The 26,478-nt window shown below is 45.6% G+C and overlaps 1 protein-coding gene across 2 annotated transcripts in view; it reads left to right on the top strand.

The window, feature by feature from the left end:
* LOC144491690 (sodium-coupled neutral amino acid transporter 3-like) overlaps positions 1-26,478 on the top strand; it is a 171,815-nt gene that overhangs the window by 42,443 nt on the left and 102,894 nt on the right. For both annotated transcript variants that reach the window (XM_078209873.1, XM_078209872.1), the window contains exon 2: positions 24,805-24,957. In XM_078209873.1, coding sequence (XP_078065999.1) covers positions 24,848-24,957 — 110 coding nt within the window. In that variant the 5' untranslated portion in view covers positions 24,805-24,847. The remainder of the gene's footprint in view (positions 1-24,804; positions 24,958-26,478) is intronic.

Genomic DNA, 26,478 nt, shown 5'->3' with positions numbered 1-26,478 from the left:
CAGTTAACAGTGAGTAATATTGGCCGGGATCTGAAACATAATTTCACTGGATCCACTAGTTTTTCCACCTGGGCAGGTTAGGTTAAAACACGCCCCGCTCAAGATACTACTTGATACATTACAATGTTCACAGAGACAAAGAACAAAGAACAATACAGCACAGGAACAGGCCCCTCGGCCCTCCAAGCCCGCGCCGCTCCCTGGTCCAAACTAGACCATTCTTTTGTATCCCTCCATTCCCACTTCGTTCATATAGCTGTCTAGATAAGTCTTAAACGTTCCCAGTGTGTCCGCCTCCACCACCTTGCCTGGCAGCGCATTCCAGGCCCCCACCACCCTCTGTGTAAAATATGTCTGTCTGATATCTGTGTTAAACCTCCCCCCCTTCACCTTGAACCTATGACCCCTCGTGAACGTCACCACCGACCTGGGGAAAAGCTTCCCACCGTTCACCCTATCTATGCCTTTCATAATTTTATACACCTCTATTAAGTCTCCCCTCATCCTCCGTCTTTCCAGGGAGAACAACCCCAGTTTACCCAATCTCTCCTCATAACTAAGCCCCTCCATACCAGGTAACATCCTGGTAAACCTCCTCTGTACTCTCTCCAAAGCCTCCACGTCCTTCTGGTAGTGTGGCGACCAGAACTGGACGCAGTATTCCAGATGCGGCCGAACCAACGTTCTATACATCTGCAACATCAGACCCCAACTTTTATACTCTATGCCCCATCCTATAAAGGCAAGCATGCCATATGCCTTCTTCACCACCTTCTCCACCTGTGACGTCACTTTCAAGGATCTGTGGACTTGCACACCCAGGTCCCTCTGCGTATCTACACCCTTTATGGTTCTGCCATTTATCATATAGCTCCTCCCTACATTATTTCTACCAAAATGCATCACTTCGCATTTATCAGGATTGAACTCCATCTGCCATTTCTTTGCCCAAATTTCCAGCCTATCTATATCCTTCTGTAGCTTCTGACAATGTTCCTCACTATCTGCAAGTCCTGCCAATTTTGTGTCGTCCGCAAACTTACTGATCACCCCAGTTACACCTTCTTCCAGATCATTTATATAAATCACAAACAGCAGAGGTCCCAATACAGAGCCCTGCGGAACACCACTAGTCACAGGCCTCCAGCCGGAAAAAGACCCTTCCACTACCACCCTCTGTCTTCTGTGACCAAGCCAGTTCTCCACCCATCTAGCCACCTCCCCTTTTATCCCATGAGATCCAACCTTTTTCACCAGCCTACCATGAGGGACTTCGTCAAACGCTTTACTAAAGTCCATATAGACAACATCCACGGCCCTTCCCTCGTCAACCATTTTGGTCACTTCTTCAAAAAACTCCACCAGGTTAGTGAGGCATGACCTCCCTCTCACAAAACCATGCTGACTATCGTTAATGAGTTTATTCCTTTCTAAATGCGCATACATCCTATCTCTAAGAATCTTCTCCAACAACTTCCCCACCACGGACGTCAAGCTCACCGGCCTATAATTACCCGGGTTATCCTTCCTACCCTTCTTAAATAACGGGACCACATTAGCTATCCTCCAATCCTCTGGGACCTCACCTGCGTCCAGTGACGAGACAAAGATTTGCGTCAGAGGCCCAGCGATTTCATCTCTCGTCTCCCTGAGCAGCCTTGGATAGATTCCATCAGGCCCTGGGGATTTGTCAGTCTTTAAATTCTCTAACAAACCTAACACTTCCTCCTTTGTAATGGAGATTTTCTCCAACGGGTCAACACTCCCCTCCGAGACACTCCCAGTCAACACATCCCTCTCCTTTGTGAAAACCGACTCAAAGTATTCATTTAGGATCTCCCCTACTTCTTTGGGCTCCAAGCATAATTCCCCACTTTTGTCCCTGAGAGGTCCGATTTTTTTCCCTGACAACCCTTTTGTTCCTAACGTATGAATAAAATGCCTTGGGATTCTCCTTAATCCTGTCTGCCAAGAACATTTCGTGACCCCTTTTTGCTCTTCTAATTCCCCGTTTGAGTTCTTTCCTACTTTCTTTCTACTCCTCCAGAGCTCCCTCCGTTTTTAGCTGCCTGGACCTACCATACGCCTCTCTTTTCTTTTTGACCAGTCCCTCAATTTCCCTGGTTATCCACGGTTCTCGAATCCTACCCTTCCTATCCTTCTTTTTAACAGGCACATGCCTGTCCTGTAGCCCTAACAACTGTTCCTTAAAAGACTCCCACATGCCAGATGTGGATTTACCCTCAAACAGCCTCTCCCAATCAAGAGCTGCCAATTTCTGCCTAATCCCACTAAAGTTAGCCTTCCCCCAATCCAACACCTTACCCTTGGGACACCACTCATCCTTTTCCATCACTATCCTAAAGTTAACAGAATTGTGGTCACTATTTGCCACATGTTCCCCTACCGAAACTTTGAAGACCTGACCGGGCTCATTCCCCAGTACGAGGTCCAGTATAGCTCCCTCTCTAGTCGGGCTATCTACATATTGTTCCAAAGAACCCTCCTGTACGCATTTTACAAATTCCTCCCCATTCAGAGTCCCTGCTCTCAGCGATTTCCAGTCTATACCAGGGAAATTGAAGTCTCCCACTACAACAACCCTATTTTTCCTGCACCTATCCAGTATCTCCTGACATATCCGTTCTTCCACTTCCCTCGGGCTGTTGGGGGGCCTGCAGTACACCCCCAACATAGTGACTGCGCCCTTCCTGTTTCTAAGCTCCACCCAGAGTGACTCGTTACACGACCCCTCTGAATTGTCCTCCCTCTGCACCGCTGTAATATGCTCTCCAACTAATACTGCTACTCCCCCACCTCTTTTGGCCCCTCCTCTGTCTCGCCTAAAACACTTGTACCCCGGAATATTCAACTGCCAGTCCTGTCCCTCTTTCAACCAAGTCTCTGTCACCGCAACCACATCCAAATTCCTCGTGAGCATTAAGGCCCTAAGTTCATCTGTCTTACCTGCTACGCTCCTTGCATTGAAGTATAAGCACTCCAGACCTCCAGGCCCAGTGAGGTCATCCTCCCCCAGAGTGCTCTTCTTCTTTGCCAGCCTTGTCCCAGCCCCAAGCTCGTCCCCAGCCTCTACACTTGTAGACCTAATATTTTGATCCCCTCCCCCCTGCCATACTAGTTTAAACCCCCCCGAACTGCACTAGCAAAACTCCCAGTCAGGATATTCGTGCCCTTCCAACTTAGTTGTGACCCGTCCTTCTTGTACAGGTGCCATCCTCTCCTGAAAACTTCCCATTGATCTAGGAAAATGAAGCCCTCCCTCCTGGACCAGTCCTTTAGCCAAGCTAAGAGGAGATTTTCCCCGGTCCTTTGGGTTTGGATTGAAGGGGGAGAGGGTTGGAATATTTTTACACAGGGGCACCCACATGTTTTCCCACCACCGGCTGCTCTTCCGGGATGGGCTGTGTGTCCAGGAGGCGATGGGAAACCAAATAACCAATTCTAGCACCAATGAACTGGCATGTTTCTAGGGCAATGACGGTTGCCATTGGGGTAAGGGACCCCTGCAGTAGCTGCAGCTCATCTTCCCATAGGTGGTAAGAGCACAGTGGGCAGTTGCAGCATTATAAAATGTATATGGGGAGGTGGTGGCGCAGTGGTATTGTCACTAGTAACCCAGAGACCATGGGTAATGCTCTGGGGACCCAGACTTGAATCCCATCATGGCTGATGGTGAAATTTGAATTGCATAAAAAATTTGGAATTAACAGGTTTAATGATAACCATGAAACCATTGTCGATTGTTGTAAAAACTCATCTGGTTCACTAATGCCCTTTGGGGAAGGAAATCTGCCGTCCTTACCTGGCTTGGCCTACAACTGAGTCCACCTCCAGATCCACAGCAACGCTGGTGACTCTTAAATGCCCTCAGCCATTCAGTTCAAGGGCAACTAAGCGTAGACAATAAATGCTGGCCCAGCCGCTTCCCATGAATGAATAAAAAATATGCAGAGTTATCTTTAACTGAGAATATAGGTTTCATTCAGCACACTTGGAGTACTGTGCTCAGTTCTGGTCGCCTCATTACAGGAAGGATGTGGAAAAGATTGAAAGGGTGCAGAGGAGATTTACAAGGATGTTGCCTGGATTGAGTGGCATGCCTTATGAGGATAGGCTGAGGGAGCTCGGTCTTTTCTCCTTGGAGAGACGTAGGATGAGAGGAGACCTAATAGAGGTATATAAGATGTTGAGAGGCATAGATCGGATGGACTCTCAGAGGCTTTTTCCCAGGGTGGAAATGGCTGCTACGAGAGGACACAGGTTTAAGGTGCTGGGGGGTAGGTACAGGGGAAATGTTAGGGGGAAGTTTTTCACACAGAGGGTGGTGGGCGAGTGGAATCGGCTGCCGTCAGTGGTGGTGTAGGCAAACTCAATAGGGTCTTTTAAGAGACTCCTGGATGAGTACATGGGACTTAATAGGATGGAGGGTTATAGGTAGGCCTAAAAGGTAGGGATATGTTCGGCACAACTTGTGGGGCCGAAGGGCCTGTTTTGTGCTGTAGTTTTCTATGTTTCTATGTTTCTATCTGCAGGCAAGTACTCTCAAGTGGAAGCATTTCCCTTGCAGACAGATCCACCTGATATTCTGGACATTAGGATTAGACTGCTGATTCCAGCATTAGCAGCAAACTTCCATCTCCTGTCCCTCTTCATTCACCTGGGCAACGCACACCATTCTTAGTGGGGTCGCCGACCATCCTTTCCTACATGCGTTCTGATTGGCCCTCCTGCTTCTGTCCACCGTCCCTGATTGGACAGTGCTCCCAGAAGTGGCTTCTGAATGGAGCACCTCAGGAAAGATTGCAGCCAATATCCCATCATCCTTCTGGATTCCCAACCCAGAATTCCTCCTAAGGTAGGGGGAGGGGGGACGGGGGTGGCGGGGGGGGGGGGGTGCAGAAATCCAGCTCAGAATGTCGCAGCCAAGGGTTGCCACTCAATGACATGACAGAAGACCTTCATTGTAGTGAACATGCGATCTCGATTGTGAGGCGCCAAATCCGGCCAAGTGGGAGTAAGGGCAAACCAGAGTGGTGGGTATCGGGGTAAATCCTAGCTGCCAGCTGTAGAGTAATGCTGGCAGAGATTAGGCAGACCTCTGTTTTCCCAACTGGGAAAGCATTTTAGGAATTTAAACACTGATTTGATTTATTATTGTCACATGTTGCCTGGTATGGAGGGTATTAGCTATGAGGTGAGATTGAGTAAACTAGGGTTGTTCTCCCTGGAAAGACGGAGGTTGAGGGGCGACCTAATAGAAGTTTATAAAATTATGAAGGGCACAGATAGGGTGAACAGTTGGAAGCTTTTTCCCAGGTTGGAAATGACAAACACAAGGGGTCACAAGTTCAAGGTAAGGGGGGCAAGGTTCAATACGGATATGCGGGGGACGTATTTTACACAGAGGGTGGTGGGGGCCTGGAATGCACTACCAAACAAGGTGGTTGAGGCGGACACACTAGGATCATTTAAGACTTATCTAGATAGCCACATGAACAGACTGGGGATAGAGGGATATAAACAGATGGTCTAGTTAGGAACACATGATCGGTGCAGGCTTGGGGGCCGAAGGGCCTGTTCCTGTGCTGTATTGTTCTTTGTTCTTTGTTGTTCTTTGTATTAACATACAGTGAAAAGTATTGTTTCTTGTGCTCTATACAGACAAAGCATACCGTTCATAGAGAAGGAAACGAGATAGTACAGAATGTAGTGTTACAGTCATAGCTGGAGTGTAGAGAAAGATCAACTTAATGCGAGGTAGGTCCATTCAAAAGTCTCACAGCAGCAGGGAAGAAGCTCATAGAAATCATAGAAACCCTACAGTACAGAAAGAGGCCATTCGGCCCATCGAGTCTGCACCAACCACAATCCCACCCAGGCCCTACCCCCATATCCCTACATATTTTACCCACTAATCCCTCTAACCTACACATCTCAGGACACTAAGGGACAATTTAAGCATGGCCAATCAACCTAACCCACACATCTTTGGAATGTGGGAGCTGTTCTTGAGTCGGTTGGTACGTGACCTCAGACTTTTGTATCTTTTTCCCGACGGAAGAAGGTGGAAGAGAGAATGTCCGGGATGCGTGGGGTCCTTAATTATGCTGGCTGCTTTGCCGAGGCAGTGGGAAGTGTAGACAGAGTCAGTGGATGGGAGGCTGGTTTGCGTAATGGATTGGGCTACATTCACGACCTTAAAGGTCAGGACAAGAAAGAAAAGATGAAACCCGTATGTGTGCAAAGCACTCCTGATACTTGTGCCGTTCACAGTAGAGTAACTAATATTCGAATTGTTTGCTTTAATGTCAGTAATATTGTTACGATATTGAGTTCAACGTTCGACCAATTAATCAGAAGATTCCTCCCATTTAGGATCTCAGGCACACGCATTACGGTGGAAGAGAAACAAATGAGCAGATTATTGCTGCATCGCATCCGCTTATAGATTGACCCAGTTTCCCAAGCACACAGACGTGAGAACTCAGCCCTGTGGCATGTCTGATGCTGTATGCAAAGCGGAGACAATTGGAGGGGGTGTGAGGAGTTGGCACTGGCTGGGTTGAGGATCCAATGGAGCAAATGGAACAAGGAGGGGATGGGCATAAATTACATTCTCAGTTAAAGAAGAAAAGACTGGCACAATTCAGTACATAGTGTGTTAGGCAGGATTGCATGGCTTTTCAGGTTTTGTAAATAACGCATTGTATTAAATATCATAGAATCATAGAATCCCTATAGTGCAGAAGGAGGCCATTCAGCCCATTGAGCCTGCACCGACAACAATCCCACTCAGACTCTTAACCCCACATATTTATTCCGATAATCCCCCTGACATGCCCAATTAACCTTACCCGCACATCTTTGGACTGTGGGAGGAAACCGGAGCACGCGGAGGAAGCCCACGCAGACACGGGGAGAACGTGCAAACTCCACACAGACAGTCACCTGAGAACCCGGGTCCCTGGTGCTAATCACTGTGCCACCGCGCCGCCCACAATATGTGGGATGATCTGAATTCTGATGGTGTAAGAAGCAAAGGAGGTATGGTATGGAGCAACCCTGGTATCTGAATTCAGCATTCAGAGGTTTCATGGTGTCGCCCTGTATTGAATGCACCTTTTTCTGTTACGGTGAAAGCAACATGATAGCTGTTTGTTGAAGATATGATGAAAGTTGACACTTTACAGTTTAAAGTTTATTTATTAATATCACAAGTAGGCTTACATTAACACTGCAATGAAGTTACTGTGAAAATCCCCTAGTTGCCATACTCTGGCTCCTGTTCGGGTACACTGAGGGAGAATTTAGCATGACCAATGCACCTAACCAACACATCTTTCGGACTGCGGGAGGAAACTGGAGCACCCGGAGGAAACCCACACAGACACGGGGAAAACGTGCAGACTCCGCACAGACAGTGACCCAAGCCGGGAATCGAACCCGGCTCCGTGGCGCTGTGAGGCGGTGCTAACTGTGAAGCAGTGCTAATGACTGTGCCACTGTGCTGCCCACAGGTCTAGTGTATGTAGTATTCCTGCCTTGTGCCCCTAATCTTATCTTGCCTTTAGTATAATAAAGATTGATGGAGACATTCCAGAAAACAGGAACTTCCCAGTGTGACCTATAGTTTCTTTGTGGATTGGCACATGCTCCTTTTGAAAATTCTGTAGGGTTTTGCTCCTTCTCTCCACCTTTGTGCTTCTTGTCTGCAACATCAACCTTTAGTGGTGAAGAGCATGTAAGTTCTGGAGTCTTTACAGACTAATTTTAGTACAGCGGCAACTCCTGCAGTTCTGAATAACATCATTCAGAATAGGCTACTGTTGTGTAAAGTACAATCGGAATGGACCAGTGTTTGATCTCAATTTCCACAGCTTGAATCTTATGCAAAATATAGATATCCAAATGGTTGACTAAGGGTGAGATTTTACGGCCTTGCTCGGGCGAGACCGGAAATTCCCACCCAAGGTCAACAGAGATTTCCGTTGTTGGACCCTCGCCCACGCCGATTCCATGGTGGACCAGGTAGTAGCATTCTGGCCATAGTCGGATGTATAGTGAGATTCTCCAATCTTGTCCATGGCTGGACCCATTGGGATGCGAGAACGGAAAATGTGGCATTCCAGCCAAATCTCCATTCACTTTCGACAGCACTGGAAAATCCCAGCTGTGAATGAGGATGGAAGATTTTGTCCGTGGTCTTTTTTTTAACTTTTTCGGCCCCTCACAGGGCAGGAGTGTGGGATAATCTGATTGGATAGTTTTGATTCATAAGCATCCCTTTATTAATAAAATATCCAATTCAAGTGGCGCAGCGCACTGGAGTGTGTACACTTCCAAATTATTGCCCTTGTGATGTGGGGGTCACTGCCAAGACCAGGGTTTACTGCCTACCCCTTTAGTGACTTGTTGGACCATTACAAAGCATAGTTAAAAATCAAACACATTGTGTGGGCTAGGAGTCACACACAGGCCTGACTGAGTAAAGGCAGTACGTCAATGAACCAACAATAATCTGACACCTTCATGGTCACGGAGTCTAAAAATGAGAACAGATTCGCGTGGACTGTTTGACCCATTGAGGATTTAAGCAGAATTTTAAGCCTGATAGTAAAATGGTAACTAATTTTCCAGGGGTGGGATTCTCCGGCCAGGCTCGCCTGAAAACTGGAGATTCCCGCCTGGCTTCAATGGACCTCTACATGGTCCGCTAGAACTCCAGTGGCGGGCAGGATGGGAGAATTCTGGCCCAGGTTTCCATTTAAGTGAATTCCCTGGACATTTTAGCATGCCTGGTTCAATGGTATAAATGATAGGCTGTGTTTGTTAGCATCGCTACACATGTGTAGTCCTAGTGATAGACTCTGTTACATCATTGCGAGCCACTCTTGCACGTGCGCAGACCAGTGTGTATGTGCAGAAGGCTAGCGGCAGCCATCTTGTGTTGACCAGAGAACTGGTGTAAAATTATAACCATGCTTGAAAGTTGTGTGTTCATGTCTGATTCCAGACTCTTGAGCACAAAATCCAGAGGAACATCTCAGTGCAGTACTGAGGGAGCACTGCACTGTTGGAGGTGCAGTCTCTCAGATGTCAAAGATCCAATGGCCCTTTTTCAGAGGAGAGCAGGAGAGGTCTTCCTAGTGTCCTGGCCAATATTTATCCCTAAATCAACATTATTAAAACAGATTATTTGATTATGATCATGCCGCCTTTCCTGGGACCTCGCTGTGCACATATTGACTGCCAAGTATCCGATATTAAAAGGGTGACCAGACTTCAAAAGTACTCCATTGGCTGTAAAACATTTTGTCAATCTTTCTTTTGCTATTGTTGTCACTTAGTTACTGCTTAGTGAAAGTGGCAATGCAGGTGGATAAGGTAGTCAAGAAAGCATACGGTATGCTTGCCTTCATCGGTCGGGGCATTGAATATAAAAATTGGCAGGTCATGCTGCAGCTGTACAGAACCTTAGTTAGGCCTCATATGGAATATTGTGTACAATACTGGTCGCCACACTACCAGAAGGATGTGGATGCTTTGGAGAGGGTACAGAAGAGATTTACCAGGATGTTGCCTCGTCTGTAGGGTATTAGCTATGAAGAGAAGCTGGATAAACATGCTTTGTTCTCACTGGAACGACGGAGGTTGAGGGGCAAGCTGATTGAGGTTTACAAGATTATGAGTAGCATGGACAGAATGGATGGTCAGATGCTCTTTCCTAAGGTAGAAAAGTCAAGTACTAGGGGACATAGGTTTAAGGTGTGTGGGGAAAAGTTTAGAGGAGATGTGCAGGGCAAGTTTTTTGCACAGAGGGTGGTGAATGTCTGGAACGTGCTGCCCGGGGAGGTGGTGGGAGCAGGTACATCTAAGGGGCATCTAGATGAATACATGAATAGGATGGAAATGGAAGGATACGGACTCCGTAAGTGCATACGGTTTTAGTTTAGGCAGACATCATGATTGGTGCAGGCTTGGAGGGCCGAAGGGCCTGTTCCTGTGCTGTACTGTTCTTTGTTCTTTAGGTGAGATACTTTGCCAGGTGTAGATGGTGAACAATGCAGAGGGGATTTGCGGGAAAACCTTTTCACCCAGAGGGTAGTGGGGTTCTGGAACTTACTGCCTGAAAAGGTAGTAGAATGGGAACCCTCACAACATTTAAAGAAGCCTTTAACTGAGCATTTGAAATGCCATTGCAATAAGGGATATGGACAGAATGCTGGAAAATGGGATTAGAATAGATAAGTGTTTGATGGCTGGCACAGACATAATGGGCCGAAGGGCCTCACTTTGTGTTGTAAAACTCGCTGACCTGTTTAGTCCTGATGTAATGGTGTGGCCACATCACTAATTGGGCCTTTAACTAGAAATTCACATTTGATTAAGCATCAAGAGTAAGGAGATGAAAGCTCTTTGTACTGGGTTTTGTCTTGGGGATAGTGTGGTACTAACCTTCCTTTTGTTCTTCTTGGGCAACATTTTGAAAGGACATTTCAGCATAGGCTTGAAAACTCTCCATTGATGTAACTCAGAGATGTATTTGCTGATTTTTTTTTGTAGGACTGCATTTGCACTTCGTAATTTTCTGGTGGCAATTGTTGCATCATTTCTTGCAGATTTAGATATCAAACTATAAAAGAATAATGCTTGCATTCTGAAAACCAAACACAGGTCTTTAGTCCTGTGTTACAGGATGTAGAAACTTATGAATAGTGCCCACTATTCAGAGGTTACGGAACTAAACACAGCTATTTTACAGCCTCGCTCCATTTTAAATACAGTCATTGTCTTTACTGGAGCCTTAAAATCATTAGTAATCATTCCAACCTTCCAACCTGTTCTGCTCAATGATGTGAATGACATACTTGCAGGGAGCCCAAGATTTTTTTTCTATAAAGCAGAAATCTCTGTGTGTGGGTCAATGTTTATCCATGCTGTGTGGGGAAAAATATTCCTCTTCACACTGGGTCAGTGCACAGATCATTCAGTTAGCCCACAGACTGTGCAACAAGGAGATTCTTCAATGATTCTGAAAAGAATTGTCATTTTCATTCTCCCACTGCGTCTGAACAAGATCCAACTTAGAGCCCAAACAGGTAAACTGTTCACTCCTTAGTGAACCAGTGCCTGTGAGATGTCCCAGAGTATTCTGTAGGGCTATATCCTTCGATAGAACATTATTAAATCTAGCCCTTTTTCTAAAGTGAAGTTCTGAACCTACTTGTCTCATTTCCTCATATGGTTGCTGTCTCTGCACCCTGGGATTTTCTTCCTAAATCTCTTCACTTTCCCCTAGTCGAGGACCCTCCTCGAAGCTAACTACTTTGACCTTGTGATTTATCACCTTCCTCAAGTTAATTCTCCCCCACCCCGGTATCCATCACTCCTGCTGTAAGGCACCCTGGGGCACTTTTTATTGTGTTAAAGCACTGTATAACTATCAAACTGTTCTTGTTGGCTGGCTGAGGTTAAAGGCCTAGCCTTGTGGGAAGTTGGTGGTACATTTTAGAAGTAAACAAAACTGAATATGTGACGCATGCCAATGTGTGTGTGTGTGTGTGTGTGGTGGCTGGGAACTGGCATCGCAAGGCAAGTGTTACTGGCAATTAGAAGAGGCAACAAACTTTTATAATAGCTGTTTAAGCCACCCAAGTGCAGAAGCAGCAATCACCAGTGATTCACGGGACGTGATAAAGTATCTTTGGTGGCCGCTGTGTAGCCTAGTGAGAGGAGAGGTAGAGTTGGCTAATATTTCATTTGCCCCAACAGTCCAGTGGGCCACATGGTAATGGAGTACCAGTAAGTGAGACCGTTGGGTGAAGGGAAAGGGGGAGAAAGAGCTGTGGCCAATCTCACAACATTTACAAACTATTCCTCATCAAACAAGCTATGGAGTTATCCTATTAACCCCACACCTTCTAAAAGATCATGGGTGATTAGCAATGTCATGGAAGCTCCTTAATTTATTATAGGGTGAAATCATTCTCAACTAGGAATGAGTACGGGACAGGGTGTTAACCATGCAAGTTTAATGGAAGCTGCACAATTATAATGGCATGCTTCACATATTCAACCTTATTTACTGCTAAAATGTATCCCAATTTTCCACACAATTAACTGACTTGATCAGGTAGATATAGAACAACTATTTCCGGGGAGTCTAGGAAAAGTGGGTATATACTTCACATTAGTGCTAGGCCATTCAGGAAAAATAACAGGAAGTACCTCTGCAGACAAACGCAAATGGAAATCTGGAATTCTCTTCCTGTTGAGGTGAGGTCAATTGACAAGCTGAGATCGTTAAGTTTCTATAAAGCAGTGGTAGGCCAAGGGAGTGAAGCAAAGGCAGATAACTGGGAGTTGAGGTATAGATCAGTCATTGATTAATTAGTTCATAAAACAGGCAGGAGAGGTAGTCATGGCCTTGTCCTGTTCCTTCAAGCCATTGCTGCCATGAAGTATGGCGGGCCTCAGAGAATGCCAGATCCCTGAATTTACCCCGTTAAGGGGAGGCAAATAATCTAAGAGAACGCATTGTAGGAGCCAGCGTTTTTAAGAAGCTTTTCAATGACCCTTCAACATCTTACTTCGTTTGCCACAGGAGACGGAGCAGAAACACTTGGATTGAAAAAAACTGGCAAGGTTTGAGCAGGCATTCATCTACGAACATCTGGGGGATGTGGTGAAAGGGAATTTTGACCAGTGGGCAGAAGTTACAACAATTTTGTTATGGTAAAGCAAAGCATTGAATAAATGGGATGAGTTACAGCTTAGAAATCTTGAGGGTTCGTCCAGTCCAGAACTCAACAGGTCTGTGTGGAGTTTGCACATTCTCCCCGGGTCTGCGTGGGTTTCTTCCGGTGCTCCGGTTTCCTCCCACACTCCAAAGATGTGCGGGTTAGGTGGATTGGCCGTGCTAAATTGCCCCATAGTGTCAGGGGGACCAGTAGAGTAGATACGTGGGGTTATGGGGATAGGGCCTGGGTGGAATTGTTGACGGTGCAGACTCGATGGGCCGAATGGCCTCCTTCAGCATTGTAGAGATTCTCTGTTCTACGATCAATGATCAGAAAAAATGCACAAAGTTAATGGAAAGTATCGACACGATGTTAGGCCGTTCAAGGCCAAAACAAAGGTCACGGCTTTTGTTGGCATTGGTAGGAAAAATCGATTTTATGTTTAACGTATTTGAAGGAGAGATGCAGGTAAACAAAGTTTCAGGCAAAGGTTCGGAAGCAGATGTCAGTTCAGCTCAAAGCCAATGTCAGTTAGAGGCTCCAGAGGAAAGTGGAGGAAAGGAAACATCAGCACTTTGCTGTGCAAATATTCAGCCACACATAGCAGCCTCTGTTCCCAAAGCTTAAATCTGTGCAGAGAATACCAGGCGTGACGATGTGCGGGACAAGGGTCGTAACTTCATCAAGGGGTTCACTTGGGAAATCCAGCAATCCTGCCTTCCCAGCAAGGAAGCTGAAATCACTGGAAGCTTGGGTTGGAGACAGAACCATTGATTCTCTCTGAGTTGGTGCTTTAACTGACTCCACACTCAAAACGTAAAATCACTGAAATTAGATGAAACTTCATAAAAGTTACGGCACAGAATCAGGCCATTTGATCTCACTGATCTACGCCAGTGCTAATGTTCCAGGAGTCTCCTCCCAACTTATTTCATCTACCAGATCAGCTTAAAGTTTATTTTGTTAGTGTCACAAGGAGGCTTACATTAACATTCCGATGAAGTTACTGTGAAAATCCCCTAGTCGCCACACTCTGGCGCCTGCTCGGGTACATAGTAACACAGTACACAGTAATTTTCACAGTAGCTTCATTGCAGTGTTAATGTAAGCCTACTTGTGACTAATAAGTAAACTTTAACTGACAGAGAATCTAGCGTGGCCAATGCACCTAACAAAGACATCTTTCGGACTGTGGGAGGAAACCGGAGCACCCGGAGGAAACCCACGCAGACATGGGGAGAACGTACAGACTCCGCACAGACAGTGACCCAAGCCGGGAATCGAACCCAGGTCCCTGGCACTGTGAGGCAGCAGTGCTAACCACTGTGCCACCGTGCACATTTTCCTCAAGCGTTTATCTTGCATTTCCTTAAATGTATTTGATTTATTCATCTCCATGCAGCAGCAAGCTCTGTATTTTGAACACTCTCTGGGTCAATTCATTTCTTCTGAATTCCTTATTGGATTTATTAGTGACTACCTCATGTTTATGACATCTAGTTTCAAATTCCCCACAAGTGGATACACCTTCTCTACATCTACCCTATCAAACATCTCCAAACTCTTAAAGACATCTATTAGATTACCCTTCAGCCTTTTATAGAGAAAGAGTTCCGATCTCTTCAGTCTTTCCTGACAGTTAGAACCTCTCAGTCTGGTATCATCTTTGCCGATCGTCGAACTTTCAATGCCTCTATATGTTTTTTTTCATAAGCTGGAGACTAGAACTGTGCACGGTGCTCTAATTGTGGCCTAACCAAGGTTCTATATAAGTTTAATATGTTTTGCCACATAGATAAATGGATAGCTTTGAATGAGTTAAAAGGATTAATCTCATTGAAGGGTGAAATTGATTAGTTATGAGAACATCAAAACATGAGAAATTATAGCAGAAGTAGGCCATTCAGCCCTTCAAGCCTACCTTGCCATTCTGTATGTTCATGCCAGTCTTCTGCCTTAATTCCACCTGCTTGTACTCTCCCATGCAAATAGGGGGGGGTGTAACACCTGCCCTTTTACCTCCATAGAGCCATAGACTACCTACAGCACTGAGAGAAGCTATTCAGCCCATTGAGTCTGCACAGATTCTCCAAAAGAAAATTTTATCCAGGCCCTCCCCTCCACCAAATCCCCGTAATCCCACATATTTACTTAACCTAAGGGACACTAAGGGGCAATTTAGCATGGCCAATCCACTTAACCGGCACATCTTTGGACTGCGGAAGGAAACTGGAGCACCCGGAGGAAACCTCTGCAGACACGGGGAGAATGTGCAGACTCCGCACAGACAGTCACTCTAGGTCAGAATGTGTCATCGTGCCGCCTCCTCTGTCCACACCGTCTAAGGTCCCAAACACTCCTTTAAAATGAGGCAGTGATCTACCAGTACATGTCAACAAAGCCATCCACTTGATTGTTACCTCTTCCACAAATATTCAATCCCTCCACCACTGACGCACAGTGGCAGTGGCGTGTACCATCTACAAATGCACTGCAGGAACTCACCAAGGTTCCATAGGCAGCACCTTCCAAACCCACAACCAATACCATCTAGGACAAGAGTAGCAGATTCATGGGGACTGCACCACCTGGAGGTTGCCCTCCAAGTCACTCACCATCCTGACTTGGAAGCATATTGCCGTTTCCTTCACTGTCGCTGGGTCGAATTCCAGGAATTCCCTCACTAACAGCACTCTGGGTGTACCTACACCTCAGAAACTGTAACAGTTCAGGAAGGCAGCTCACCACCACCTTCTGAAGGGTAGGGTTGGGCAATAAATGCTGGCCTAGCCAGCGACACCCACATCCATAAAATTATTTTTTTTAAAAATTCCTTCGTATTCAAAAATCTGCTGAACTCTGTCCTGAATATATTGAATGGCTCAGCATCCACAACACTCTGGGGCCGAAAATTCCAAAGATCCACAATCCTTTGAGTGAAGAAATCTTTCCTCACCTCAGTTCAAAATGGCTGACCTCTTATTCTGCGATTATGACGGTTACACTCCCCGGTCAGCATCAACCATATCAAAAATGTTATCTGTTTCATTGAGATCATCTCTCATTCTTCCAGAGCATATAGGCCCATCCCTATAGATTTTAGCTGGATTCACGGTGTGTGTGTGTGTGTGTGTGTGTGTGTGCACAACTTGGTGGATAGGGAGCAGCTGTTCCCCTTAGTTGAAGGGGCAGTTACGAGAGGACACAAGTTAAAAGTGAGGGGTGAGAGGTTTAGGGGGGATGTGAGGAAAAACCTTTTTACCCAGAGGGTGGTGACGGTCTGGAATGCACTGCCTGGGAGGGTGGTGGAGGTGGGATGCCTCACATCCTTTAAAAAGTACCTGGATGAGTACTCGGCATGCCTTAACATTCAAGGCTATGGGCCAACTGCTGGCAAGTGGGATTAGGTGGGCAGGTCAGAGCCTTTCATGCATCAGTGCAGACTCGATGGGCCAAAGGGCCTCTTCTGCACTGTAATATTTTGTGATTCTGTGAATCCTCACTGATTCCATCTTCTGGGAACAGCACGAGGATTAACGCTTCATTCCTGCACTTTGTTCTGAGATCAGTGCCCAAATCTCCTAAGACATAAGAGTAAATCATTTTACAATTAAATGAATTCACCAGCTGTGAAACTCTTCACACAGTTATCATTAACGCATCAAGATAGACTCGATATTTATATAATAAAAGGATTTTTAAAAATGTCTGGTTTTTGGACATTTCAGTATTTGGACAGCCATATCTTGGACGTTCGACATGTCGATTGTGAATAGCTGAGGCTCCAGTACTGACCCTTGTCATTCCTCACTAGTTACATCCTGCCAACATAATAATAACTTGCTTATTTTCTCTGGGATTTTCTCGCCCTTCTTGCCAGTGGGATCTCCCAGTCTTGCTGACAGTGCGCCCCCAGCGTAGGTTTCCCGGTGCTGGGGTGTGGATTCAATGGGAAACCCCACCCCCCTGTTTTCTATCCATTACCTTCAATCATAGAATCCCTACAATGCAGAAGGAGGCCATTCAGCCCATCGAGCACCAACCACAATCCTACCCAGGCCCTATTCCCGTAAAGCCACATATTTGCCCTACTAATCCCCCTGACACTAGGGTCAATTTAGCATGGCCAATCAACCTAACCTGCACATCTTTGGAGTGTGGGAGGAAACCGGAGCATCAGGAGGAAACCCACGCAGACACGGGGAGAATGTGCAAACTCCACACAGACAGTGACCCGAGGCTGAAATTGAACCTGGGTCACTGGCGCTGTGAGGTAGCAGTGCTAACCGTGTTATTATCTTACTCCAATCCCATGAGCCCTTATTTTCTGCAATAACCTTTTATATGTCATTTAATAAAATGCTTTTTGAAAATCCAAATATGCCACAACCACTGGCTCCCTCTTGCCTACCCTGCCAATTTCAACCGCAAAAACCCCAGCAGAATAGTCATACCTGAATTCCCTTTCAGAAATCTGAGTTGACTCTGTCTAATCATATCATTCTCCAATGGTTTCCCATAATCAATTCTAGCATTCTCCATAATATTGATATCAGGCTAACTGGCTCGCATTATTTCCTCTCTCCCTCCTTTCTTGAATAATGGGTTATGTTTGCTACCTTCTAATCTGTAGGAACTGTTCTAGAACCCAGGGAACTCTGGAATATCAAATCAATGCATCCACTTTTGTCGTATCTTTTAAAAACCCATGGATGCAACAATAACTTATGTTTATATTTTTGTTGTTGTTAATGCAGACCATCCTATCCAGGGGATTTGTTGACATTAAGTTCAATTAACGTCCGTAGTATTTTTTTACTAATAATATGTCTAAGTTCCTCATTTTCACTAAACCTTGGATTATTTTGTATATCATCTACTGTGAGACAGGTACGAAGTCTTTGTTTGGTACCTTTGCCATTTCCTTATTTCCCATTGTCATTTCCCGTGTTTCCGCCTGTGTGGCGTCCATGTATGCTTGCTCTAATCTCTTCCTTTTGTACACATAAACTTTCTCAATCTGTTCCTATGCCTGTTCATGATTGCGATCAGATTTTATATTATCGCTCTTTATCGACTTCTTTGTCATCCGTTGCGAATTCTAAATTCCTCCCAGTCCTCAGGTTTGTTCTCTCTTTTTTGTCAATATTTATAAGCCTCTTTCTGTTAATTAACCTCTCTGAATAATCATCAAATTGATGGAATTAGATTGAATCATGGGATCCAGGAACAACTTAAACAATGTGGCTTTATTCTACACCTCAGATATCAGAAAACATTAAGAGAAAGAAAAGCTGAAATTCTAAAAATCAATGCAGCTCTTAACTGGCTCAAGCTGTGGGAACAACAAACCTTTGCGATTGTAAGCACTGGGAATGGAGTGGAGCATTCTTGCTCCAAAACAATGGATCATACAATCAGGGTTATGACTTGTAACTCTCCGTGATAACATTGCTGAGATCAGGGACTCATCGCCTATGGAATTGCAATTCTCCCACTCCCCCGTCTCACCGTGGTGGAACAATTTCATAATTTATACTCTCAAATACAATGTCCATAAATTAAGCACAGGAATGTAACAAAAGCCATCTTTGAGTGAGGGCAACTTTGACCTCAAAGTGTTCTGTTTTGTTAATTATTTTGCTGTGCACCGAGAACATGCTTCACAAAACACTCCTGTATTTTCTTTTGCTAACTCTTCCTCAACTGTTACACCACAATGTGTTGACAGCGCATTTAGCTTTAGCCTTTCAAGCTTCATTTTCCAGCATCTCCAGCTCCCAGTTACAGTAATGGATCCAATGTCCATGGAAGCGAATAAGGACCGTAGCTTTATGCTGGTGGCATAAAGCACCTAAGTTGATTCCATGGATTCTAATGCTGCTGAGGCAAGACTCAAGAAGTCACCATTTGAGGAGGGGAGCAGGAGATGGAAAAGAGAAATCAGTAAATACCTGGTTATTCGCAGACATCTCGCAGAGGGTAATTGAAGAGCAGAATTAGTTGGGATGTTAACAATGCTTTCTAACACACTCTTAGTATATGCTGCAGGAAATTCTGGACAAATAGGATGCTGACAATGACTGGGGAGAAGGGGGCGGATGCTGGGGTGATCAGAGGGGTGGGTATGCTGGCGATGATCACGGTGGGGTGGATGAAAGATCACAGACACTTCCCCAGACTAAAGCACAAACCCCGTCCATTTTTCTTTTGCATTTAAAGCCATGATATCTGTAGAGCAAACTGCCCAGTGGGGCTGGAGAGTTCCACACTCTCACCAGAACTGACACTCTGCCAAATTCTTGTAAGATTCCGCCCAGAGTCTCTGTTAAGGAGGTCTTCTCGGTGCTCCTTAAGGCAGGTGCCGACTGCTCCTCTGTTTTTGATGAGAGCCATGACGTGGACAGGCTGGCGTTGGATTGGGGTGAGCACCTCCCTGTTCTTGGCCAGCAGTGGGTTGGGCCTTGGGTGCTTGGGCCGGAGGTGGTCTGGACTGTGCTAAAGAAAATTCCAGTGTTATAGTCATCAGCTAACTGCTGGATCTCCCGCGCCTTCTCCATCCACCATCTGTTCTTTTGGTCGCGGAATAATTCCACTAACAAGAGACAACCTCATGTGCCACACTTGTAGCACAGCTTGCCTGTCCTGAATCAGCTTGTTCAGCCGTCGAACAAAGTTCAGCAGATAGTCTCCTCTGACCTCACCAAATTCAGAGGCCACATCTCCATCATTGCTGGCAGACGGAAGGAAGCAGAATTCGCTGACTGCTTCCAGTGGTTTCATAGAATCCCTACAGTGCAGAAGAAGCCATTCGGTCATCGAGTCTGCACCGACTCTCTGACAGTATCATACCTAAGCCCTCTCCCCAGCCCTATACCCTGACCACAGACAGAGACAGAACACCGTCCCTAACTAAAGTTTTCTTGACACTGATGGTGAGGAGAAGATGGCACAGTCATTGGCCAGATGATCCATGAGCCTAGGGAGCTGGTCCTCTGGGTAACCAATGTGGCATCATCAGCATAGAGAACCTTTCTGATCACGACATGCCACACTTTTTTGGCTTTCAATCGTGCAGTATTTTGATTTAGCAGCTCAACTCTTAATTGGTCAAGTTGGCATTTTTATAGCAATGATGTGGAGATGCCGGCGTTGGACTGGGGTGAACACAGCAAGAGTTTTAACAACACCAATGGTATTTGCTACCAAATAAACCTGTTGGACTTTAACCTGGTGTTGTTAAAACTCTTACTATTTTTATAGCAACACAGAGAACACCCCATGGCACCAACTTAGAATCATAGAATCCCTACGGTGCAGAAGGAGGCCATTTGGCCCCTCGAGCATGCACCGACAACAATCCCACCCAGGCCCTGTCCCCATAACCCCACATATTTACCCTGTTAATCCCCTGACACTGAGGGTCAATTTAGCATGGCCAATCAACCTAACCTGCACATCTTTGGAGTGTGGGAGGAAACCGGAGCACCCGGAAGAAACCCACGCAGACACGGGGAGAACGTGCAAACTCCACACCGAGGCTGGAATGGAACACGAGTCCTTGGCGCTGTGAGGCTACCGTGCCATCCAAACTATTGAAGTTCCACCTTTCCCTGCATGGTACTGCTGTCAAACTGTGAGACAGAGATTGTTTTATGATGAACCCATATCCTGGCCCATTTTTAGCTTGCTAACTTTTCAGGCTTGCCTGACCTTTGCAGCCTCGTAATGAACTCCCAGCCATTTATCATTCTCTTAGGCATTGTGGTAAGTTTTGAATTGACTGGAATGTAAATAGGATTTGAATGCTTCGTCCAGCAATCACAACCTGTGCATTTTCCAGGTTGATCCTAAGGGGGTACTTTTGAAAATTGAATTTCTGTTATGAATTTTATAACTTGTACAATTCACCAGGTGTACGCATCACAAACTAAAGGAAAATAAAGGCAAGAGGACAGAACCACAGCCAAGTACAGATTTAAAGTAGATACCAATTGGTCGTAATTCTTATTGCCGGTTATTCTGATACATAATTACAATTTATTTATTTACCAGTGTCACAAATAGGCTTACATTAACACTGCAATGAAGTTACTGTGAAAATCCCCTAGTCACCACACTCCGGGGTCTGTTCAGGTACACTAAGGGAGAATTTAGCACCTAACCAGCACGTGGGAGAAAAACGGAGCACCCGGAGGAAACCCACGCAGACACAAGGAGAATGTGCAGACTCTGCACAGACATTGACTCAAGCCGGAAATTGACCTGGGACCCTGGTGCTGTGAGGCAGCATTGCTAATCACTGTGCCACCTTGTTAAATCCAAAAGGATTACTTGTCTCTAATCCTTTAATGGCAGCATGAAATAGGGAGGAACTGCAGCTGGAAGCAGTTTTGGTTGATCTAATAGGAAAGATGTACTGCTTGAACTGAGGAATTCTCTACAATGCACAGATCCAAGTCTTAAGCAAAGGAAGACCCACTTGCTATCTTAGGACAGTGTTGCCAAGAGCAGCAAGGTCATGCCTCAACACATGTGGGGCTCCAGTAAGAGCTTGGTGGGGTGGCTAAGCAAACAAAGGTTAGGATAAAATTAGGAAGAGAGATGCCTGTACTCCACTAATTCAATATTTTCCCATACTTACATGCCACTGCCCTACCTCACCTGTCCAAACTCAGATACATACCTGCTATTGGAAAGTAAGCTGTTATGTAGTATGTGAACGAGTGTCTCTTGTTCAAGAAAATATGATGGTCCTTTAGTTTTCTGAATTTGTGCTGCAGCCAATGTGCTTCACTTAGCCGCGATATAGTTTGAGAAATTATGGACACTCTGCTCAATGTTTCCTGTTCCAGTGTTAATGGGGTTTCACACCTTCAGTGTGGATACTCAGGTTTCTAACCGCAACAACTCCAGCTGGCCTGCCACTCATACAATACATAGAAGTCCAACACAGGATTTGTTCCAGCGAGGCTTCGGAAGGAGATCGTTTCAGCCCCTTTCTGATGATGTGATCTGGTTCACTCCCAGGAAGGATGCAAGGCTGATTAGCATATTTTTGACATAAATTTAAATTTTATTTCAGGGTTTTGATGCCACTATTTCCACACCAGCCCACCTAGCTAACATGAAGTCACGTTGGCTTGAATCATAGAATCCTATAGTGCAGAAGGAGGCCATTTGGCCCATCTAGTCTGCACTGACCACAATCCCACCCAGGCCCTATCCCCATAACCCCATGCATTTACCCTAGCTAGTCCCCCTGACACTAAGGGGCAATTTAGCATGGCCAATCCACCTAACCAGCACATCTTTGGACTGTGGGAGGAAACCAGAGCACCCGGAGGAAACCCATGGAGATACGGGGAGAATGTGCAAACTCCACACAGGCAGTGACCCAAGCCGGGAATCGAACCCAGGTCCCTTGCACTGTGAGGCAGCAGTGCTAACCACTGTGCCATCATGCTGCCCATGAATATACTTTTCATAAACCAAAACCAGTTGTGATGACCATGCCCGAGGTGCGCGGGTAAGTGTAGACACTGGGTGGTGCTCTGGCACTGCCCCAGCACCCTGACACAGTCCCCCAGGCATCCTGACACCATGCCAGGTTGGCACTGCCAGTGACGGGTGCTCTGTGGAGTCCCATTGTCAGGGGGAGGGGGGGTTCCCCTTATGTGTGGTGGGTGATGGGGTATGTGCCTCGCTGCCTCTGAGAGGAATAGCCCTACACTTGTATGGTAGGGTGGGGGAGGAGTGGGGTCACCCTGAGCCTTGTGTGGGGGTTCCTCCATGGCCGTGTGGGGGCAGGGGAGTTTATTTTTATCACAGATCGGGGCGCCATGTTTAAAGATGAAGCCCTGATCTCTGTGGGACTCTATCAAACCTCGCCCTGCCACACTGACGGCACAAATACCCCTCCAGATTTTCTGTGCATTAAGTACCAGTAAATCTATAGTCAGAACTCGGCTGTACAGCTGGAGAGATACACACTGGGTTTTAACCAGAGACTAACACGCCTGCAAATTTTAGAAACATTCTGCTGCTGATTTTGTCCATTCCCATGTCAGTAACTTTTTTAAGGTGTGGTTATTTTTAATTACGATCAAACAACCTCTCTGCCCCTGATAGTTATAAGTGCGAAGATTCATCCTTTTGTATGATAATTACTTTGAGTTTTTAAAAATAAAAATTCTATATTTCTAAGATGTTTTACTTCTATCTCTATTTCTCTCCCTCTCTTAATTCCATTTTCCTTCCCTGGATATGAATTCAATAGCCTCAAACACTATGTAAAACCATTCTGCCATCTGTGTCAAATCTCTAACATTTAACTGGGTTTCTATGGTCTCTTTAGAACCCTCTCACCAACCATAAATAGTCTGCTCTAATCTTCCCAGTTCCATCCATTCATAATGGACAAAATTTTCTCAGAAGAAATTAAAGGCGGAATTTTCCGGCTGTCCACACCCTGCCGCTGCTGCAAGCGAGGACAGAGTATTTGAAGCTCAGACCAATCTTCATTCGCTGCAGTGGAAATAGAAAATCCCACCGGCGTTAACAGCCAGAAAATTCTGCCCTAAGTGTCCTCATGACAAGAAGATTTGCGTCAGTCCATTAGATGGGGTCCAGACCAAAATTGTCCCCCACTTATTCCTTTTTTTGGAAGAGTGGTGAGTTTCACGCCGGTTCTGGAAGGGACGGAGCCTTAACAGGCCGATCAGACTGGCTGCAAAATGCTCGGCCGCCATTTTGGATGGGTGCCCCCGATCTCACAGTGCATTGGGAGACCCTCACCTACCCCCCACATCCATTATTCCCCTGAAGCTTCCTGACTCATGTAACTTGCTCAATGACTCTACATCGAAACATGGAACAGCATCAAGTTGCTGTGATTTGTAATAATATTCACTAAATTTGCCAAAAATGTTAGGGTTTGTCCATTCCCATATCAGTGAATTTTTTAAGGTGTTGTTATTTTTAATTACAATCAAACAACCTCTCTGCCACTGATAATTATAAGAGTGAACATTCATCCTTTTGTACGATAATTTCTTTTAGAGTTTGTAAGAATAAAAATTCTATATTTCTAAGATGTTTTATTTCTGTCTCTTTTATGTCTCTCCCTCTCTTGATTCCATTTTTCTTCCCTCACTTTGTTTTGCACTGATCTGATATTTAATTCAATATCCTAATCAACACTTCCTGGTTCAGACTCTGCGCTGCTCAGTAATAAACCTTCAATCTGATTGGCTCAGATGATACACAGTTGTTCGTGTACGGGGTAGTGAATGGCTTTGTAATCACAGAGGGCGCTAGTGTGAATCAACAGTGAGCAAATATAAGTGTAAAATAGGCCTGTTTTTGTTTATTTGTACATGGGATATGGGCCTCGCTGGCTGGGCCTTCATTTATTACCTATCACTAATTGCTCTGAACTGAGTTGCTTGCTAGGCCATTTTAGAGGGTATTTTCAAGAGTCAACCACATTGGTGTGGATAAGAGTCACATGTAGGCCAGACCAGGTAAGGATGACAGATTTCCTTCCCTAATGGACATTACAAAGAACAAAGAACAGTACAGCACAGGAACAGGCCCTTCAGCCCTCCAAGCCTGCGCTGATCACGTTGTCCTATCTAGACCAACCGCTTATATCCCTCTATTCCCCGTTTGTACAAATGTCTATCCAGTTAAGCCTTAAATGTGGCTAATGTATCTGCCTCAAACACCTCACTTGGCAGTGCCAACCAGATGGGTTTTTAGGACAATCAACAATGGTTCCATTGTCACCGTGAGACTTTTTAATCCAGATTTTTATTGAATTCAAATGTCACCATCCGCCGTGTCGGGATTCAAACCGGGGTTCCCAGGGCCTTACCCAGGGTCTCTAGATTACTAGTCCAGTGACAATACCAATATGCCATTGCCTCCACAAATGGTAGCATTTGTTTGCTGCTGGGAGCCAAATCTGGCTCAATGAGAAATAAAAATCACATTTGACAATATATTTTTAAAAATGTTTTCTGTTTTTTTGTACTTGCAGTACCAGTAATTTTCACGTGCGCTTGGACAACAAGTGGGGCAACATGGAGTGTGTGCAGGTGGCCAAAGAAGCTGAGATGGTGGAAATTATTCCAAATGGCAATCATGTCGAAGATCTAACTGTACCAATCAAAATGCCACCTGAGGAGGACAGGTAAGTGATGGCAACATAATAACGACAGCTCAAAAAGGTTTGTTATTTGGGCAATAAATTATCGCAGGTTCTAGAAATTCTTATCACTGGTAATCATAGAATTGCTACAGTGCAGAAGAAGGCCATTCAGCCCATCGATCCTGCACCGACTCCCGGACCCTGAGGCCCTATCCCTGTAACCCCGCGTATTTATCCCACTAACCCCCTCTGACCTATACATCTTGGGACACTAAGAGATAATTTAGCATGGCCAATCCACCTAACCCGCACATCTTTGGACTGTGGGAGGAAACCGGAGCACCCGGAGGAAACCCACACAGACACGGGGGGAACATACAAACTCCACACAGGCAGTGACCCAAGGCTGGAATCGAACCCGGTCCCTGATGCTGTGAGGCAGCCGTGCTAACCATTGTGCCACGGTGTCGCCCCACGTGAGACACAGGCACGATTGTCGGAGCAGCACAGCGGTCTTATTACCCGATTTAAAAAATATATTTAGAAGTTATTCTGTGTATTATCTCCCCTTGTTGTTTCCTCTGGCTCTCCCCATGCTTGGTGGAGAGTGCAGCTTTCTCCCAGCGATCCATCACATCAAACGGAAGGTGAGGCAACCACAGAGATGACACTGTCTCCTGAAGCTGTCCAGTGAGCAGGTTGGCATTGTGGAATGACTCACCTCACTGGAGTGGTGCTGGCAGCCTAAGCTAAGTCAATGTATGTCACATTTTAATGCCAGCACACAGCACTGAGGTAGCTGGAGTTTGGATCTTCCTGGCAGTAGGCTTCATTTGTTCTCTTTTCTTGAGAATTTAGACCTGATTTTAACTTTACGCGGGCAGTGGTTGAAATCACAGCTCACCACTTATTGCCCCTTTTAGCTACTCATTCATGAATTATCCTTGGATTGTGCGGTAAATTCAAACGGCATTTCAGAGTCAACCACATTGCTGTGGCTCTGGAGTCACATGTAGGCCAGACCAGGTAAGCACAGCAGACTTCCTTCCCTAAAGGGCATCAGCGAAGCAACTGGGTTTTTACGACAATCATAGGATTCCCGCAATGTAGAATCATTAGCTCATACGTTCATGAGATATAGGAGCAGAATTAGGCCATTCAGCCCATCGAGTCCGCTCCGCCATTCGATCATAGCTGATATGCTCCTCATTCCCATTTTCCTGCCTTCTCCCCATAACCCTTCAGCCCATTAAAAATCTGTCTCACTCCTCCTTAAATTTACTCACTGTGCCTGCATCCACCACACTTTGGGGTAGCGAATTCTACAGATTCACAACCCTTTGGGATTGTTAGACTTTTAATTCCAAATTTTTACTGAATTCAAATTGCACCATCTGCCGTGGTGGAATTTGAACTCGTTTCCCCAGAGCATTGCCTTGAGTCTCTGGATTACTAATCCAATGACAATACCACTAGACTACCACCTCCCCAATGATTGGGACCTTCCACTGCTATCATCAATGCTTGCCCAAATCAGGAGGGAGCCTCGTTACAATGTCCTGT

The sequence above is a fragment of the Mustelus asterias genome, chromosome 3 (assembly GCF_964213995.1).
Source record: "Mustelus asterias chromosome 3, sMusAst1.hap1.1, whole genome shotgun sequence".
In the NCBI taxonomy this organism is placed as follows: domain Eukaryota; kingdom Metazoa; phylum Chordata; class Chondrichthyes; order Carcharhiniformes; family Triakidae; genus Mustelus; species Mustelus asterias.
Note: the sequence above shows the minus strand (reverse complement) of the source record. Positions and strands in the feature narration are given on the sequence as shown.